Here is an 18,175-nt window from a genome sequence, read left to right as displayed (position 1 = left end):
GTAGATTTTTCTCCAGGACAGGCTCTTATCGGAGGCGCTGTACCGCCATGCATTTATTGATTAGTTGGTCTGGGCATTTCTTGATAAATTGGTTTGAAAATTATACTCCTACGTATCTACGATTGTAGATATATAGGCTCACGCGTCTTCATTACTTTTGTATGTTTCAATGCTCCTAGAAATGCCGGGATCCCGCTGTCGGGATTCCAAATGCCGGGCATGGGTCTGGTGGTAAATTATACCGATTCCGTTTCCAGGCAGTGACTCCGGTTTAACCCCGAAGTACTGGATATGGTTTGCCTGGAAACTGCAACAGGTGATCGATCCCATTCACAGTATAGTCCACTGTCTGTTTTTCAACATTTCCAAGGACAAATAAATTGCAAAGAGAGAAAGCAGCTTATCCTCTAAACGTGACCTTCACTGCACCGTCTCCTTATTTATTTACAGTTATTATAGTGCCAGCATATTCTATTGTGCTTTACAATTACAACTCCCTTAATCTCATTTCATTTGTGCCAGTAAAACAATACCTGATTTTTGCATATGAGCACATACAGTGATTTGATGCATAGATACATCCTGCATATTTTTAATATAGATGGGCGGTCTGGTTCTATTGGAATCTTTTTGCCAAATTAGTACAAGTTCGGATTTATCTTATTGGTTATCCAGAACATATGCTGGATAACAATAAACCGATTTTAAGATCTAAATGTAACCGAGTAGAACCGAACTGCTCATGTGTACCACTGCATATGCTGCCATTTCCAAATGCAAAATCCACACGCATTGCGTAAAATTGTGTGTACAGTATATGCACAAATACAGGTACCATTGGCACATGCAATGCAGGATGCACATGTTTGTACTTTAATGAACTACAATGTTGTATGGAGCACTGCTAAACAATGTAATGATGGGAATGCCACAGGGGTAGCTATAATGCATAGTGCTCCAAATTACCAAAATGCCCTTATATGAGACCTAAAGTGCTGAGCATGCTGGAGCTCATATTCCATATCTGTATGTTTCATATAACTGGTATTAGGGGTATTAATTGAGAATAAAAATTGTTCAAGTGATTCCATCATCCCAAATAGGCCGAGTATATTATTCCTATTTTATTTTCAACAAATGATCACATTTCTGCATTTGTGTGAAATACAGGGCTATACAGTAATTGCTTTTGATTGCACAAATTATTATTTTATCTAGCTTTGTTATTGTACTTGAATGCTATTGTTTTACTGCAACATTTTGGTCTTGTTCTTGAGGATTTATACTGTAGAAAAAGAATAATAATGTAAAAATGGAAAGGGAACTATCAGTTGTTTGTTTAAGTAGCAAATGGGTATCTATCAAATTTTTATGTACGATACTCCACCTACAGTTCCCTATTGCATAATGAAGTGTTTAAGTATCACTATGGGCTCTATTCATTATGGACATACTAACACAACGCGAGCACCGGAGCAATTCATCATTGCTCTGGCGCAGAGATCCGAAAATCGTCTGCCTCCCCGAAACGCTTCACTGCTCTTTTGGGAGCAGTGACACTAGTGTGCCTGCATGACCTACAGGTCACACATGTGCACAAAAGTCCCAGCGTCCGGTGGGAGGAGCCGGACAGGGGCAGAAGGATCCCTCTTCATAACCCAGGATAGGGAAGGAGCAGGTTGCGGGAGCAAACGCTATCTGAAGATGGCGAATGCTTCCGCAGTCAAGCTCCGAAAATATTGTATTTTTGGAGCTTGATGAATTCTGTTCCCATACTAGTGTATGGGGACAGCGGGCCATTCCGAGAGAGAAAGGTAAGCAGGAGATATCTGTGATATTAGTGTATGGGGACAGCGGGCCATTCCGAGAGAGATAGGTAAGCAGGAGATATCTGTGATACTAGTGTATGGGGACAGCGGGCCATTCCGAGAGAGAAAGGTAAGCAGGAGATATCTGTGATACTAGTGTATGGGGAGAGTGGGCCATTCCGAGAGAGAAAGGTAAGCAGGAGATATCTGTGATACTAGTGTATGGGGACAGCGGGCCATTCCGTGAGAGAAAGGTAAGGAGGAGATATCTGTGATACTAGTGTATGGGGACAGCGGGCCATTCCGTGAGAGAAAGGTAAACAGGAGATATCTGTGATACTAGTGTATGGGGACAGCGGACCATTCCATGAGGGGAAGGTAAGCAGGAGATATCTGTGATACTAGTGTATGGGGACAGTGGGCCATTCCGAGAGATAGGTAAGCAGGAGATATCTGTGATACTAGTGTATGGGGACAGCGGGCCATTCCGTGAGAGAAAGGTAAGCAGGAGATATCTGTGATACTAGTGTATGGGGACAGCGGGCCATTCCGTGAGAGAAAGGTAAACAGGAGATATCTGTGATACTAGTGTATGGGGACAGCGGGCCATTCCATGAGGGGAAGGTAAGCAGGAGATATCTGTGATACTAGTGTATGGGGACAGCGGGCCATTCCGTGAGAGGAAGTTAAGCAGGAGATATCTGTGATACTAGTGTATGGGGACAGCGGGCCATTCCATGACGGGAAGCTAAGCAGGAGATATCTGTGATACTAGTGTATGGGGACAGTGGGCCATTCCGTGAGAGGAAGGTAAGCAGGAGATATCTGTGATACTAGTGTATGGGGACAGCGGGCCATTCCGAGAGAGATAGGTAAGCAGGAGATATCTGTGATACTAGTGTATGGGGACAGTGGGCCATTCTGTGAGAGGAAGGTAAGCAGGAGATATCTGTGATACTAGTGTATGGGGACAGCGGGCCATTCCGCCAGAGGAAGGTAAGGAGGAGATATCTGATATATCATGCTTTACCTTCTTGATAAATGGCCTGTTAACTTAATTTCTACAAAAGCAGGTGAAAATGAACATTTGAAGTGATGATGAATAGACTCCAGTGTCACAAATAGCATAAGTTTTTTAAATAAAGTAGTTCTTCAAATATATCAGTTCTCTCTTTTTTTTTTAATTGTTTTTTCCTTTGTAGCTTCACAACCATCGTCCAAACGCCGACCTTTGGTCAACACCCCTGATGATTCTCCAGATATTGCTCCAAGCCGAAAACGGAGACATCGGAGGCAAAACGTTTCATACTACACAGAAGTAAAAGATAAGCATTCGCAACCAGAAGATCGAGAAGAGCAAAGGTACTTTATTTCACATGTACTGTACAATAAACAAGCCATTGCCAGTAGGAGTGGAGGAGTTCTGTGAGCCATGTCTGTTGGTATTGGTGGAGATTTTGGCTGATATTTGCACAAAAAAAACACCCCTCCTTTGCCTTTTAGATCTCCATGTGGCCACCTCTCCAAGCACCTTCAGTCACATCTTCCTTTATTTAATGCACATTTTTTAAATACTGTCATACCCGGGACTCGAACCCACTGCTGATATTTGCTACATATACACTACAAGCAATACTCTTTCTATACCTTCAGTCGATGATCTACACTACCAGCTCCAGGCTTGTGCACGGCTGTCCTGATGGACAAATCCTGCTACAAGTGCAGCTTCACCAGTGCTCTCCTACATCTAGAGCTGTGAGTTATACTGTATAATTATTGTGTATCATCATCGCAGCCATTGCATTCACACTGTATTTGGCACCGACACCTGGATAACAGTGGTACAAAGGGATTGGACCCATTTCACCATCTTACATGACATCAGATTTGTCATGCCCCCGTCCCCATGAGGCCAAGCCCTTTTTTGGGCACACCCCTTATGTCTCTATTTGAAAAATGGGGGGGGGGGGGGGGCACTGATGCTCTTTCTGGCACCAAAAAGTCTAGTTACAGCTTTGATCTGCTCTATTCAAGAGGGTTTTTCCTTCTGCAACTCAGCATCTTCTCCATTGAATGTATATAACTCTGTTTCACATACTCTTCTAAGTTCTGTCTATGTAAAAAGAGAGCAATTCTCTATTAATGTCTCTATTACATCCATTTTCACATATACCCTATATTCTCAATCACTGTCTTTTGCTATATTTACTCTCTCTTACTGTATATCCATCTTTGCACTGGTTTATTTTTCCCTAATGTCCTGTCACTGATAACTCTGCTCTGTACCTACTGCATGAAAGGCTAAAATAACATAGAAGTAACATTTCAGGTATAACTTTACTTAGCTTCTGTTTTTGCTAGAAAATGTGTTCCTAACATACTCTGTTCTGCACTGGGAGAATATTTAATTCATCAAGGTTTTATTGCTTGTGAACTTCTGATGGCTATGAATGTTACCCATAACAGGAATGGTTTTTGCTGGTCACTAGTTTATATCATGTTGCTCTGTTAAAGTACTTGGATGGATGGTGCTGAGAGCAGACTTTAAATCTATCTGGAAAAGAAGATCTTATATTTTAATTTGCCATGCCACTTTGCCTCATACACATAACTGGACTACCTCATCTGGATATTGCCGGGATCTGCTGCCAGAACATGTGCTAGGATAATGCTTAGCGGGACCCGCTCCCTCGTGTATAATTGGTATCACTGACATAACAATCAGTCAGCAATGCTGATTGTAGGTGCATGTGGTGAGAGCCGGGTACCTCCAAACATTGTCCCAGCTTACACTGTCTGGCAGTGGATGCAGATTCTGCTCATACACCTTCCTCCTTACACTTCATTCTCTAATGCATATTCTCAATAGCAATTGTAGATAATTTAGAAACGTGTTTCCGCATTGCACAGATGCAGTTTTCTTGCTTTGGTTTTGTGCTCCTGTGCATTGGTGAATTGATTTCTGTAGCTAGATGCAGCTTTTTGCTTTAGAACATTTTTGTGGGTGGTTGACAGATCTTTCAATATCAGGACATACCCTAGTGTTCATGTACTGATTACAATTATGCGCTCATCTGTGCACAAAAAGTTTCCCTCATTGGACCAAGCACTGCACAGATTATATATTGCATGAAATGCAGGATTTTAACACTTTCTTGGTGGTGATCGTCTACTTTCCATGCGGTTAGCTTGTTCTGGGGCTGACACAGAGATGGGTTTAGGGGAATATTGCGTGAATTTGCTCTGCACAAGCTCAGAAAATGAGAGCAGGCAGAGTGGTACCCAATTTCAGCGCTATCGAAGAGGCAAACCAGGGGTGGGCTGGGGTGTTCTAAGAAAACCTGACGCCAATAGGAGTATATAATAGGTTAAGTTATTGAGTCACAGATGATTATAGCTGCACACCTATAGAGAGGTTTTGCCAATCCTCTCACAATGCACAAAAAAGGGGGGTAATAAGGTTGCCCTTATCACACAGTACCACACTCAAAGGATAAAAATGATCCTATTTTAATAATAAAAAAGTACACATAACAATGACTATAAATTAGAGATAAGCGGGTTCGGATTAGTTCGGATTTCCACGCCAAGTTCAGATTTTTCCCGCAAAAAAACGGGACTTTTGTCTAGGAATGATGATGTTTGTCCATGAAAAATTAAGTTTTGCCTCTTTCTGAGCCCTGTTTTTTTGCCAAAATGGGGTGGGCAATAATGTCACATCCACCATACACTCCTGATGTGGCCCCTTCTGACTTTCATCTGTTTGGCCCTCTCAAATACTGTTTACGGGGTCAACATATTGAAGACATGGAAGTTGTTAAAAACACCATACGTTCCTGGGTCAAACACCAACCATTGGAATTTTTCCAAAGTGCATTCACAGCTTGGGTTGAGAGGTGAAGAAAATGCTTGAGGGCAGATGGTGAATTTTTTGAGTAGAGTCATTCTGTTACTAAGACTTCAAAGTATTTTACTGCAAATTTTCAAATCTGTATCTATAATAAAATTTGAGTTGTGAGCATTTAGGCATTACTTTTTGAACAACCCTTGTACAATAGAGTAACAACTTGAGAAGAAGATGTTCAAAGAACTTCTGGGAATGCAACTGCTCCACTATGCTCACAGGACCTCATTCAGACCCGGTCGCAAGCGCTGAGCGCTCACAACCGGGTCGATGTTGAGGCCCTGCGCATGCGCTGCGGCCGCACTGCGCGTGCGCAAGCCCCGGAGCAAGAGAGAATTTCTCTCGCCCCAGAGCTCACTACAAAAGGGGCGGCTGTCGATGGTGATCGACAGCTCGACCCGTTTTGTAGGCGGGGCGGAGGGGTGGCTACACAAACGGAGGCGTTCCCAAGCGAACGCCTGCCGTTTTGTGGGTGGCCGCACTGACATCAGCAGTGATGTCAGTGGGGAGCTTCTTGCTCGATCAGAGCAGGAAGCTTCCTGGGGCTTGCGGTTGCCGAGACCCAACCTTAGGGTCTCGTCGCAAGCCCCGATGGTCGCGATGGTCTTGACCATCGCAACCATCACCCTGGTCGATCGCTAAGCTGTGGGTGGTAACCCACAGCTTAGCTAGCGACCAGGAGTCCGCACTCTAAAAAAGAAGCGGCCGCCCTCATTCAGAGAGAGCGATCGCTTCTTGCGACCGCCTCTGAATGAGGGCCACAGTCCTTTAGGCAGCTGGCAAATGTGTCACTCAGCTTACTATTAATAGAAGTTCCGGTGAGTAAATAAATATCTCAAATCTCCCGGTCATACATAAGCAATCCTCCAGTCAGCACACCCTGTGACAGGCTCTCACCACTGTCGCTCCCGTTGTGATTCCTCCTAGAGCCCCAGCGATGATATGGCTGGCGGCTCCGGTGTATGATGGAAGATGGAATAAATTGGCAGTAGAATGGAAAAAGTTTCTGGGTAGATGGAACAAGGGGCCTGATTCAGACCCGCTTCGCGAGCGCTGAGCGCTCGCAAGCGGGTCGATGTTGGCCAAGTGCGCATGTGCACGAGGGAGCCGGCTCCGTCGTGCGCATGCACGAGACCCGCATAGCGACGGGCAAGCCGTCGCTATGGGTCTCACTACAAAGGGGGCGTGCTGTCGATGTTGAGTCACAGCACGCCCCCTTTGGTGGGCGTGCCGGGGCATTGCTGCCCAGACGGAGGCATTCCCATGGGAATACCTACCGTCTGGGGCCGGCCCCACTGACATCACAAATAATGTCAGTGGGAGTGCTTTTGGCTCTGATGGAGCCAAAAGCACTCCAGGGGTTGCGGCAGACGAGACCCTACCACCTGGTCACCCACAGCTATGCGAACGGCCAGGAGACCGCTCTAAAAAAACAGAGGGAGGGCACTGATTCAGAGCGAGCGCTCTGAAAGAGCGTCCGGCTCTGAATAAGGCCCAAATTCTCCTCCGGCTATAAGTGGACACTCCGTTTATTCAGAGAAATATCTCCACTGTCTCCAGAACGGCACACTAATCTCCTTAGTGTGTATTACCAATGCTCCCGTCTCCTTAACTAGTTTCTCCGCACCAGGCGGCTTTCTCAAAAGGCAGTAATGCATTATAGCATTTTATTCTATAACCGTATTTTCCGAGTGGATACACATATGAACAATCCCTCAAATATTCTCCATGTGTTTGCCAGTAGTATCATTACAGTCACCAAACTTATATGTGATGTTTTAATACATGTATATATTTATGCTCATTATTATGTGTACTTTTTTTTAATTAAAATAGGAGAATTTTTATCCTTTATTTGAGTGTGTTACTGTGTGATAAGTGCAACCTATTACCCCACTTTTTTTGTGTTCTAACATAGGAAAGATCAGTGAGTTCTTGTTCACGCAACTTTGAGATATGCAGACCTGCAAAGATTTGCAAATGCTTCTGTTTCACCTGCTATAGAAAGGAGCAGTGTTACTGGTGATGGTGAGGACTTGTTGAAGAAAAATTGCCAGTGTTTTTTTTTGCAGTGACGGCCGCAAGGTAAGTATAGACAATGGGTGCAGGGTGACTGGTGTGAGTCACCCTTGACTCGATCACCCTTCACCCATTCTATGTGTGTATATATATATATATATATATATATATATGCCACTGCACATTTCCCTGAACCAAATACCTCAATTGAGCTCCAGTCCCAGCCTGCATCAATGACACTGTGTGTGCTCAACTGTGCACCCTGTTGCTGATGTAGAATGAAGTGGCCATGGCTACCTGGTTACCTGTTTTCCCTTTCTTGTCCTCCGTGTTTCCGCCTCCATCTCTCTAGTCTAGTGCTCCATATAAGTGCCATTACAAAATATTTCTAAGTAGGTTTGATCTATATATACATAAAACACAAGCTGCTGTGTCTGCCATCATGGCATAAGAGGCAGTGTGATATTACCACTCCAGTAAGAGCATGTGTGTGACCACATGAAATGATTTGTTTGCTTTGTACATAGGGATATCCATAGGGTAGCAGCAATTCAAGTGGCCGGAAGAATGACGCACTTGACATCCCAGGATGTTGTTAAGTAGCGTTGAATTTCTTCCTGGTAGAAAATGTTCTCAACAATTCAAATAAAGGCAGCAATGTAATGACAATACTTTATTATCACTCAGCATTACAGCCCGTGTCCTGGTGAGTTCTCAGTAGTGGAAGATAATATAGAAAACATTAAGCACATGAATGTCTGCAATACAGCAGGCGAAGAAAATGTTTAATCTTTTTCACATTCTTACAATTGCCTCATGAATTTCAAATATCATCTCCAAAGCTTACAGCCCCTTCCTCTCCGAACCACAATGCCGTCACATAATGTAACTATTTAGCCCCTTCCCACCCCTCCGAGGTCATCTAAGGTAAACTATAGATGTTGAATAGACTGTCAATCATCCAACTTGTCAACACCCTTTTTTAATCCTAGCTGTCATCTTAATGTTTGTTAGGGTCATCCAGATGTTTAATTTTTAGATGCATTCATAAGCATATAGTGTGTGGAAGAATAGAGTCATTCTCACTGTAATTTTGGGCTGAGGGAACATGGAAAGATGTGAGATTAAACAAGACAGCACTCAACATTTCAATGTAGTATTAGCCCATTTCCTAACCGCATAACTGTGTGAATAAATATTTCTGTAGCCAGATCTCAGCACTGCAGACCTCATCCTGTAATTCCTTTCACAGAACATAATCTCTTCTGATTTTTCAGACTTGGGCTATTGCTGATTAGTCTTCGTTTTTTATTGCTGACGCTGACATTTTTCACAGACTGTATAAAGAGCATTTCTTCGTCCAATGTACAGAAGGCAAACTCAGTTGTTTTAACTTCTTGTGAACTAGGCATCAAGGTAGCCCTCATCATCTGACATCATAGTCCTTAGTGCTACTCTGACACTGCTGCAGTCTCAGGTTTCTGTAGACAGCAGCTGATTCATTGGACAGTCGCAGCTGTCAACCCAAGAATGTCACCTGGTATTCCAAATTTTCCTGTCAGCTGCCACAGGAGATAGACTTTTAGAAATGCCAAGGCTTAAGGGTCATCCCCGGCACTCTATTTATTGTGGTAGGGGGTTTATTGTCACACAAAATGGTGTGGTTATGAGTCCTTCTTTAAATAATTTCTCATTCATACAATTCAGTTCCTTTGAGGTACAGTAGTTAGCATTGCTTGTACACCGCTTTATTTGAATGTTCTCCACGTATTTGTGTAGGTTTCCTACCACGGTCTTGTTAGAGGCGCGGTCTGCAGTGCCTGTTTACAGGCCCACAGACGCCGGGCTCTTGGACTCAGCGGCTCTCCATTTGCATACCGCTGCCCTCTGCCGAAGTAGGGTCTGCCAGGAGGTCTCAAATATACTGGTAGGTTAATTAGTTTCAGACTAAAGTGACCCTGTTTGTGCACCTAAGGTATGTTGCTTTACTGGGTCAGGTACCCTATACAGTATGCTTCAATGCAATAGTCTCTGACGTGGCAAGGCTGTGGAATAACAGTAGGATCATTAGCAATATAAATTGGGATAATGATAGTAGCAAAACAATTGCCTGACTGTCTAACTCTGTCCACATTAATCACTGTGATATAGTGTCATTTTGTAGATTATTTTCTAGTTGTTGAGGTCTTTGTGAAATTGTTTAATTCTGGATTTTGTGTGTATATTAAATATGTGAAAATATATATACTGTATGATGATAACTTTTTCATACAATCTCTGAATTAACTATTATATAAGTGGGTATAAGCATTTATTGTTGTTATACTGTACCATGCATGTTACATTTAGTGCTCTAATTACTAATGAAAGTTTACCTCTTTTTCCCTGCAAAAATCTGTGTTCTCAGCTTTATTGCTGATATTTACAAAGGAAAGAGACAAAAATCCTGTTATCTCTGTAATTAAATATTTTTTTATATTTAAAACAGCATTTATGGCATTTGCTTTTTCTTTCCCAAGTGGAAGTTGAAGCTCATCTCAGGGCTTCTAGATCCGCTGCGCATGTGTGACCTGGTATCTGAATGATGCATGCCCTGATGGAGCCAGAAGTGAGTGAAGCCTTGGCATTGCCATCCTGCAACGCTTGGAAAGCTTCTAAATATAATTAGCGACGTTAGTGCGGTGAGCTGCAATAAAAAACCCAAACCGTCCTATCACTGTTTATTTATAACTGCTAAGTGTTTTACTAGTCCTTTAATAGTTTGTGGTTCATTTAATAGCAAATTAAAGGCTCAGAATAAAATAGGCTTCATATATTTCCAATGTACTGTAGATGAAGGACTTTGTGTCCTCTGACAGTTTAAGTTGCCCCTCATTGTATTTTCACCCCAGGGATAGAGTTAGGCTTTCTTTTCCTATAGTTACTGACTTTCCCTCCGGTAGGGGGCAGCCTGGGGGGGGGGGAATGGTATAGTATAAATATGGCCCCGTCCCCTGCTTTACAATACCACTATTACCAGCATTATAAAGCGGGAGGCGGAGCCATGATGATGTTATTCAGTGTGAATCATGTCATCATTCCACCGGTCTACCCATTCCATTTGGAAAGTGGGTGACTCTGGGAGGTTTGCCTGCTTTACTGGGCATCCGTCAGAGTCACCCAAACTTCAGCAGTCTCCCAGACATCCCAGTATGTCTTTCACACAGGGCAAATAATCCGCTCTCTTCCACTTTTTGGGTCCAAATGTGGAACACTTGCTGACATGTGGTTAAGAAGAACAGATCATGTTCTGTATACCAGTGAATAGCATGGGGTGGATATGGAGGGTCAGGCCTCCCCTTGGCCGCCCCATCTCCCAGTTTTATTATTTTCATTTTGTTTATAAGCCCTAATTTGGCAGTTGCCAGTATAATATAATATTAAAACAAGCCATGAGCTTTGACATTAAGTTTTGTTTAATTATAGTATGACATATTTATTAAGTGAGACAGATTGTAGAGGTTTCCTCCTTGCGTTCAAAATTTGCTTTCAAAAACTTTCAGACTAACAGTAATAAAATAAACAGCTGAGTGCCGCCCCTACCAAGTGGCACCTCTAGGCACATGCCTCACGTGTCTAATGGGAAATTCACCACTGGTGAATAGCAAAAATATGATTTGTAGAAATCAGCAAGGCAAAGTAAACACAGCTTGCACACAATAACTGACAACTAACAATCGTCAAATATAGAGTTATACAGACAATGTAAACCAGTAAAGTGTGCATTCAACCAACCCTAATGTACTATGCGGCTCATATAGGAAATGAAGTGGACACAATTCCTCTGAGCGCAGAGTAATGAGGCTGTTTGACTTCCCCTTACACATTCTCTTTGAGATATGTTCTTCTTATTATTAATATTATATATATACTAGTATGCCCGTGGCCAATTTGAACCCAGAACATACGTATGGAAAATGCTTTGCTAGATAATGGCTAGATCATATATTAATACGGCGGAATAAGGTAATAAAATATGTGTGTGAAACATAACCGGCTAAGCCACTCCCTTTTATGGTTTTTGGGGATTTTTTAGTGCGATGATATGATTGTCCATGGACTCTGAAGCAAAATGGACCATTTACAAGGAGTATTGTAAGTTGAGGCCCTATAGCTGCAAATGATAATGCACTGTTACTCCGTCTCACCATCTCCCAGCCTACCGCCACTCAGCGGCTGCCCGCAGCTTTTGTGGAGAGCAGAGAACAGAGGCGTTGCTTTTGAGGCGCAAACACGGTGCTGATTGGCTGGGAGTTGTGAGCCTGGAATCGACGTGTTGGAGAAAGTAGGTGAGGGAAGAGTGCTCCCTACGGCAGCAGCCTCACGTGTTGTGCCATCGCACAGCCAGCATAGAGACGCCCACTACCCCTTACGGCAGCAGCCTCACGTGTTGTGCCTCCCGCGTGCCCTTATGTAATAGCTACGTCAAACAGCCAGGCAGCCAATCGGGTCGAAACTGGGCAGAACGTAAACAGTGTCTGCATATGGCTAGGATGCCGGTGAGAGCACAGACCTCCAGTAGTACGTGAGAACAGCAGCCGTCACCCTTATCCAGCCTACCTCCAGGTCAATTCAAAGACCGTTCCGAATAAAGAGACTAAGCAAATTATATACACATATATATATATATATATATATATATATATATTGTGACACAGTTAGGTTAGGGGGTCCCTCTCCTGGGTAGAGAACTCCTTCCTTTCACACACAGCAGTTGAGAAACAGTACGCCAGACTGGATGCAAGTACAAGCTGGTCGGCGCCAGTCTTTATTGTACAATAATGTCAGAAACAACATAAAGAAAACATAAACAAAAATCCTAGCCCTGTCGGGGCACTAACTTCACAGGTAGTTCCCTCACTACCAGAACCTGGCAGGGCCTAATGCCCTCACCAGCAACAAGGGCACAGCACAACACTTACAGTTAGGTTTTCAAGTGTCTCTGAGCAAACTCCCTGTCTGCTCTCCCAGGTGAGACAATCAGCCCTCAACACGCTAGGCTTATATTGGCCACTCTCAGGTGGAAACCCTAACAAGCCTGTTACCAGGCTGCGAGAACCAAAACCTGGAGTGGCCGTGGGTGGAGCCCTCCCTCTCCTCTCACCCACAACCCCCAGGTCCCAAACCGGCTTTTTAAAAAGCCGAAACTCAAGCCTGCTACACTGCAGACTTTCTCCTAGGGGTTTAAAACACATAAGACAGGAATCTGGGACAAATGTACCTGCCACCGACCACTTTACCAATGATCCTATCACATATCCCCCCCTTTTGTTTCGACCTGTGGGGCGGAACAATTGAAGCCCCCAAACAATGAACGCGTGACAACGCGTCAGAATTGGCCAGCTGGCTTCCTGTGCCTGTGTTCCACTGAAAATCTAAAAGTTTGTAATGCCAAGAACCATCTCGTAATTCTCGCATTACTGTCTTTATTTTCGGACATCCACTTCAAAGGGGCATGGTCAGTGATCAATTTGAACTTTCTTACAACCAAGTAGTACCTGAGAGCCTCTAACGCCCACTTTATGGCCAACGCCTCCTTCTCCACTGTGGCATAGTTTCTCTCATGTACATTCAACTTTCTGCTTAGATAGAAAATAGGGTGTTCCTCACCCTCCTTGTTCTGGGACAGGACCGCCCCTATACCTACTTCTGATGCATCGGTTTGTACTATGAATTCCCTGTCAAAATTAGGAGTCATCAGGACTGGTTGGGAACACAACGCTACTTTCAACTCCTGAAAAGCTTTCTCCGCCTCAGGACTCCATTCTACCATGACTTTTTGTTTGCCTTTGGTCAGGTCAGTCAGTGGGACTGCCATGGTGGCAAAGTTGGGTATAAACCTCCTGTAGTACCCCGTAATTCCCAAGAAGGCTCTCACCTGCTTCTTATTCAGAGGCCGTGGCCAGTTTTGTATGGCATCAACTTTATTGAGCTGAGGCTTTATCAGGCCTCTGCCAATGGTGTATCCCAGATATTTTACTTGCTCCATGCCTAGACAACACTTTTTTGGGTTGGCTGTCAAACCTGCCTTATAGATGGAGTCCAAAACTGCTTGTACCCTGGGTAAGTGAGACTGCCATTCAGGACTATGAATCACCACGTCATCCAGATAAGCAGCCGCATACCGTCTATAGGGCCTTAGAATCCTGTCCATCATTCTTTGGAAGGTGGCTTGTGCCCCATGTAGCCCGAAGGGCAACATCTTGTACTGAAACAAGCCCTCTGGCGCTGAAAAAGCTATCTTTTGTTTGGCGCTCTCGGTTAACGGTACTTGCCAATACCCTTTGGTTAGATCAAGAGTGGTTAAATGCCTTGCCGTCCCTAGTCTCTCAATCAATTCATCCACTCTTGGCATCGGGTAGGCATCGAATTTTGAAACACTGTTCAACTTTCGGAAGTCATTGCAGAAACGCACACTCCCGTCGGGCTTTGGAATCAACACAATGGGACTTGACCATTCACTATGTGATTCTTCAATAACCCCTAACTCCAGCATATTTTTTATTTCTTTGGACACCGATTCTCTTTGTGCTTCTGGCAACCTATAGGGCTTTAGATTAACTTTAACCCCTGGGTCAGTGATGATGTCATGTTTAATGACCGAGGTTTTCCCAGGTGCGTCAGAGAACAGCACCCTATTTCTGATCAGAAACTCCTTGACCTCTTGTTGTTGAATTGCCGACAGGGTTTTTGCCACTGTCACTTCGGGAACTAAGGGCCCTGGATTTACTGGAGGGGCTCGGATGGTCGACAGTGCCGTTCTATCTTTCCAGGGCTTTAACAGATTTATATGGTATATCTGTTCCGGCTTTCTTTTCCCCGGCTGGTAAACTTTGTAATTGACCTGCCCCACACTTTCTAAGATTTCAAAGGGCCCTTGCCATTTACCCAAAAGTTTATTTTCCACAGTGGGAACCAATACTAACACTCTGTCCCCAGGAGCAAAGCTGCTTAACCGAGCATTGCGGTTGTATACCCTCTGCTGTGCCTGTTGAGCCTGTTCCAGGTGCTCTCTCACTATCTGCACTACCGCAGCAATTCTCTCCTGCATTTGAGAAACATGCTCAATCACGGTTTTGTAAGGACTAGACTGCCCCTCCCATGTCTCTTTGGCAATGTCTAGTAACCCCCTTGGGTGTCTCCCATACAACAAGTCGAAGGGTGAAAACCCGGTGGAAGACTGGGGAACTTCTCTTATGGCCAACAATAAATACGGCAATAAGTAATCCCAATCCCTACCATCCTTGTCGACCACTTTCCTAAGCATGTGTTTTAACGTCTTGTTAAACCTCTCGACCAGCCCATCGGTTTGGGGGTGATAAACCGAAGTTCTTAACTGTTCAATTTTGAACAGGCGACATAACTCTTTCATGACTTTTGACATAAACGGTGTACCCTGGTCAGTTAGTATCTCCTTGGGTATACCCAGCCTGCTAAAGACATGAACTAGCTCTCTGGCAATGGTCTTGGTTGACGTATTGCGCAAAGGGATCGCTTCCGGGTACCTGGTAGCGTAATCCATTATGACTAGAATATACTGGTGTCCCCTGGCAGACTTCATTAAGGGTCCAACCAAATCCATCACTATTCTTTCAAACGGCACCTCTATAATAGGCAATGGAATTAGTGGACCCTTAAAATGTGGCCTGGGAGCATGATACTGACACTCAGGGCAGGATGCGCAAAAGTCAGACACCTCTTTATGAAGCCCGGGCCAGAAAAACCTCTGCATTATTCGCTCAGTGGTTTTCTCTACCCCTAGATGGCCTGCCGTTATATGACCATGGGCCAGATCCAACACTGTTCTTCTGTAGGCTTTGGGAACTATTAGTTGTTCCACAATATCTTCCCCCTTCTTAGTCACCTGATATAACAAATCCTGACACATTGCATGTGTGGATAGGACAAAGGACTATCAGGGTCTACGGGTTTACCATCAACTACTTCTACATTCTCCCTGGCTTTTACCAAAGTAGGGTCATTCAACTGCTCCACGGCAAAGACCTCTCTTCTGACCTCTAAATCAGGCAGACGATCACCTGGCCCAACAACACTTCCCACCTCAATGGGAGGCACATCAGTTGGCGGGCCACCGTCACGTTCCGCATTCTCTAGTTCGCCAACCATAGTAGAAAAAGGGAATAACTCTGACTCAGAAGAAACTCCCTCCTCCACTACATCGACAACCTTCTCAAATAGATCGGGGTTGTTCACCTCTGGAACAAAACGGCTTTCCCACAACTTCCAGAAGTGAGCAAAGTTTCTCCCCAATATTGCATCGTACACCAGACCATGCACCAAACCCACAGAAACTATAGCAGAGCCACATGGTGTCTCGATGTTCACCTCAGCCGTAACATAATATCGAGTATCCCCACGTATGCAGGTCACACCAACAGTTTTCCCTGTATGCCTCAAGGGGTTCACCAGCTCAGCTTTTATAAGTGTCACCAAGCTACCAGAGTCTAACAGTGCCTCTACTCGGTTGCCATCTACAGTGCCTCTACTCGGTTGCCATCTACAGTGTGCTTATCAGTCTCAACCTGCCGGTCAGCCGTACAGGCTGTCTGTGCAAAGAAAGACCCCCTGCGGTAGACATGAGCAGTATCACATTGCATAGGTTCAGTTGTAAGTGAACAATTAGCGGCAATATGGCCGAAGCCACCACATCGGAAACACTGAGTCATATTAATGTCTAGTCGTTTACGGGGCAAGAACCTTCCTGGCCTGGCAGGCCTGTCTCCAGGTTCTACACCCTCAGTCTTAGGTACATTCCACCTCCCTGCACCCTTCTCCCCTGGAACAGTCTTACCAGTGTCTGTGGTTCGCCGGTGCGCCATCGGGGCTCGGTGGGGCATACTCATCAGCTCCTCAGCCGCCACGTACCTCTCCACCAGCTCGACCAACTGGTCCGCGGACTTAGGGTCTGCATGGCTCACCCACTTGCGCAGAGTCGCAGGTAACGATCGCAGGTACCTGTCCATCACGACCCTTTCCACGATCTGTGGTCCCGTCATCGTCTCGGGCTGTAGCCATTTTGAGGACAGATGGACGAGGTCATGCATCTGCAAACGTGGAGGCTTGTCCATATGGAACTCCCAGCGGTGGACCCGTTGGGCACGAACAAAGGTGGTGACTCCCAAGCGAGTTAGGATCTCCTGTTTTAGTTTTTTATAGTCCTTGGCATCAGCCAGGCATAAGTCGAAATAGGCCTTTTGTGGCTCCCCAGACAAAAAAGGGGTCACCAGACTTGCCCACTGCTCCTTGGGCCAACTCTCCCTTTCGGCCGTTCTTTCAAATACGGCGAGATAGGCCTCCACATCATCGCCCGAAGTCATCTTTTGGAGGAAGTGACTGGCTCGTACGGAGTGAGTGGTGGTGGGAGGACCAGTAGCAACATCTCTGGGCCGGGCGACCAGGTGCTGTACCACCTCTTTTATGGCCTGGCTGTTTTCCGCTAAGGCCTGGCGGGTTTCCTCGATGGCGACCTGTTGTTGCCTCTGGGCTGTCTCCAAGGCCAACAGTTGCACCCTGGTGGATTCCTGCTGAGCCCAGGTAGATTCCTGCTGAAGTTTGTTCGTCTCCTGCTGAAGTTTGTTTGTCTCCTGCTGAACTGCTGTAGCTTGGAGCAAGGCCTTAATAATGTCCTCCATTTTGTCCTGGGGTGTAGGTTGGAAGCTGAACCTTGCCTCTCTGAGCATTGGCTGACGCCTCCTCTATGGGACTCCAAGGACACAGTGTTATTTCCACACTCCCAAATTGGGTGTCTGTCCCTTTAATTTTTAAACGGAAAGTTTTCCTCTTGCTGCAACTTCAGTGTGTGTGGTTGCCCGCATTCTCCACCATATTGTGACACAGTTAGTTTAGGGGGTCCCTCTCCTGGGTAGAGGACTCCTTCCTTTCACACACAGCAGCTGGGAAACAGTACGCCAGACTGGATGCAAGTACAAGCTGGTCGGCACCAGTCTTTATTGTACAATGTCAGAAACAACATAAAGAAAACATAAACAAAAATCCTAGCCCTGTCGGGGTACTAACTTTACAGGTAGTTCCCTCACTACCAGAACCTGGCAGGGCCTAATGCCCTCACCAGCATCAAGGGCACAGCACAACACTTACAGTTAGGTTTTCAAGTGTCTCTGAGCAAACTCCCTGTCTGCTCTCCCAGGTGAGACAATCAGCCCTCAACACACTAGGCTTATATTGGCCACTCTCAGGTGGAAACCCTAACAAGCCTGTTACCAGGCTGCGAGAACCAAAACCTGGAGTGGCCGTGGGTGGAGCCCTCCCTCTCCTCTCACCCACAACCCCCAGGTCCCAAACCGGCTTTTCAAAAAGCCGAAACTCAAGCCTGCTACACTGCAGACTTTCTCCTGGGGGTTTAAAACACATAAGACAGGAATCT

The 18,175-nt window shown here is 45.1% G+C and overlaps 1 protein-coding gene across 2 annotated transcripts in view; it reads left to right on the top strand.

The window, feature by feature from the left end:
- The window catches only part of XRCC4 (X-ray repair cross complementing 4), a 389,606-nt gene that overhangs the window by 281,507 nt on the left and 89,924 nt on the right, over window positions 1-18,175 (top strand). For both annotated transcript variants that reach the window (XM_088457922.1, XM_088457921.1), the window contains exon 7: window positions 3,011-3,170. In XM_088457922.1, coding sequence (XP_088314048.1) covers window positions 3,011-3,170 — 160 coding nt within the window. The remainder of the gene's footprint in view (window positions 1-3,010; window positions 3,171-18,175) is intronic.

The sequence above is a fragment of the Taudactylus pleione genome, unplaced genomic scaffold (assembly GCF_031769625.1).
Source record: "Taudactylus pleione unplaced genomic scaffold, aTauple2 ptg000792l, whole genome shotgun sequence".
In the NCBI taxonomy this organism is placed as follows: Eukaryota; Metazoa; Chordata; class Amphibia; order Anura; family Myobatrachidae; genus Taudactylus; species Taudactylus pleione.
The sequence above is the reverse complement of the archived record's forward strand: the minus strand, read 5'-3'. Positions and strand labels throughout refer to the sequence as shown.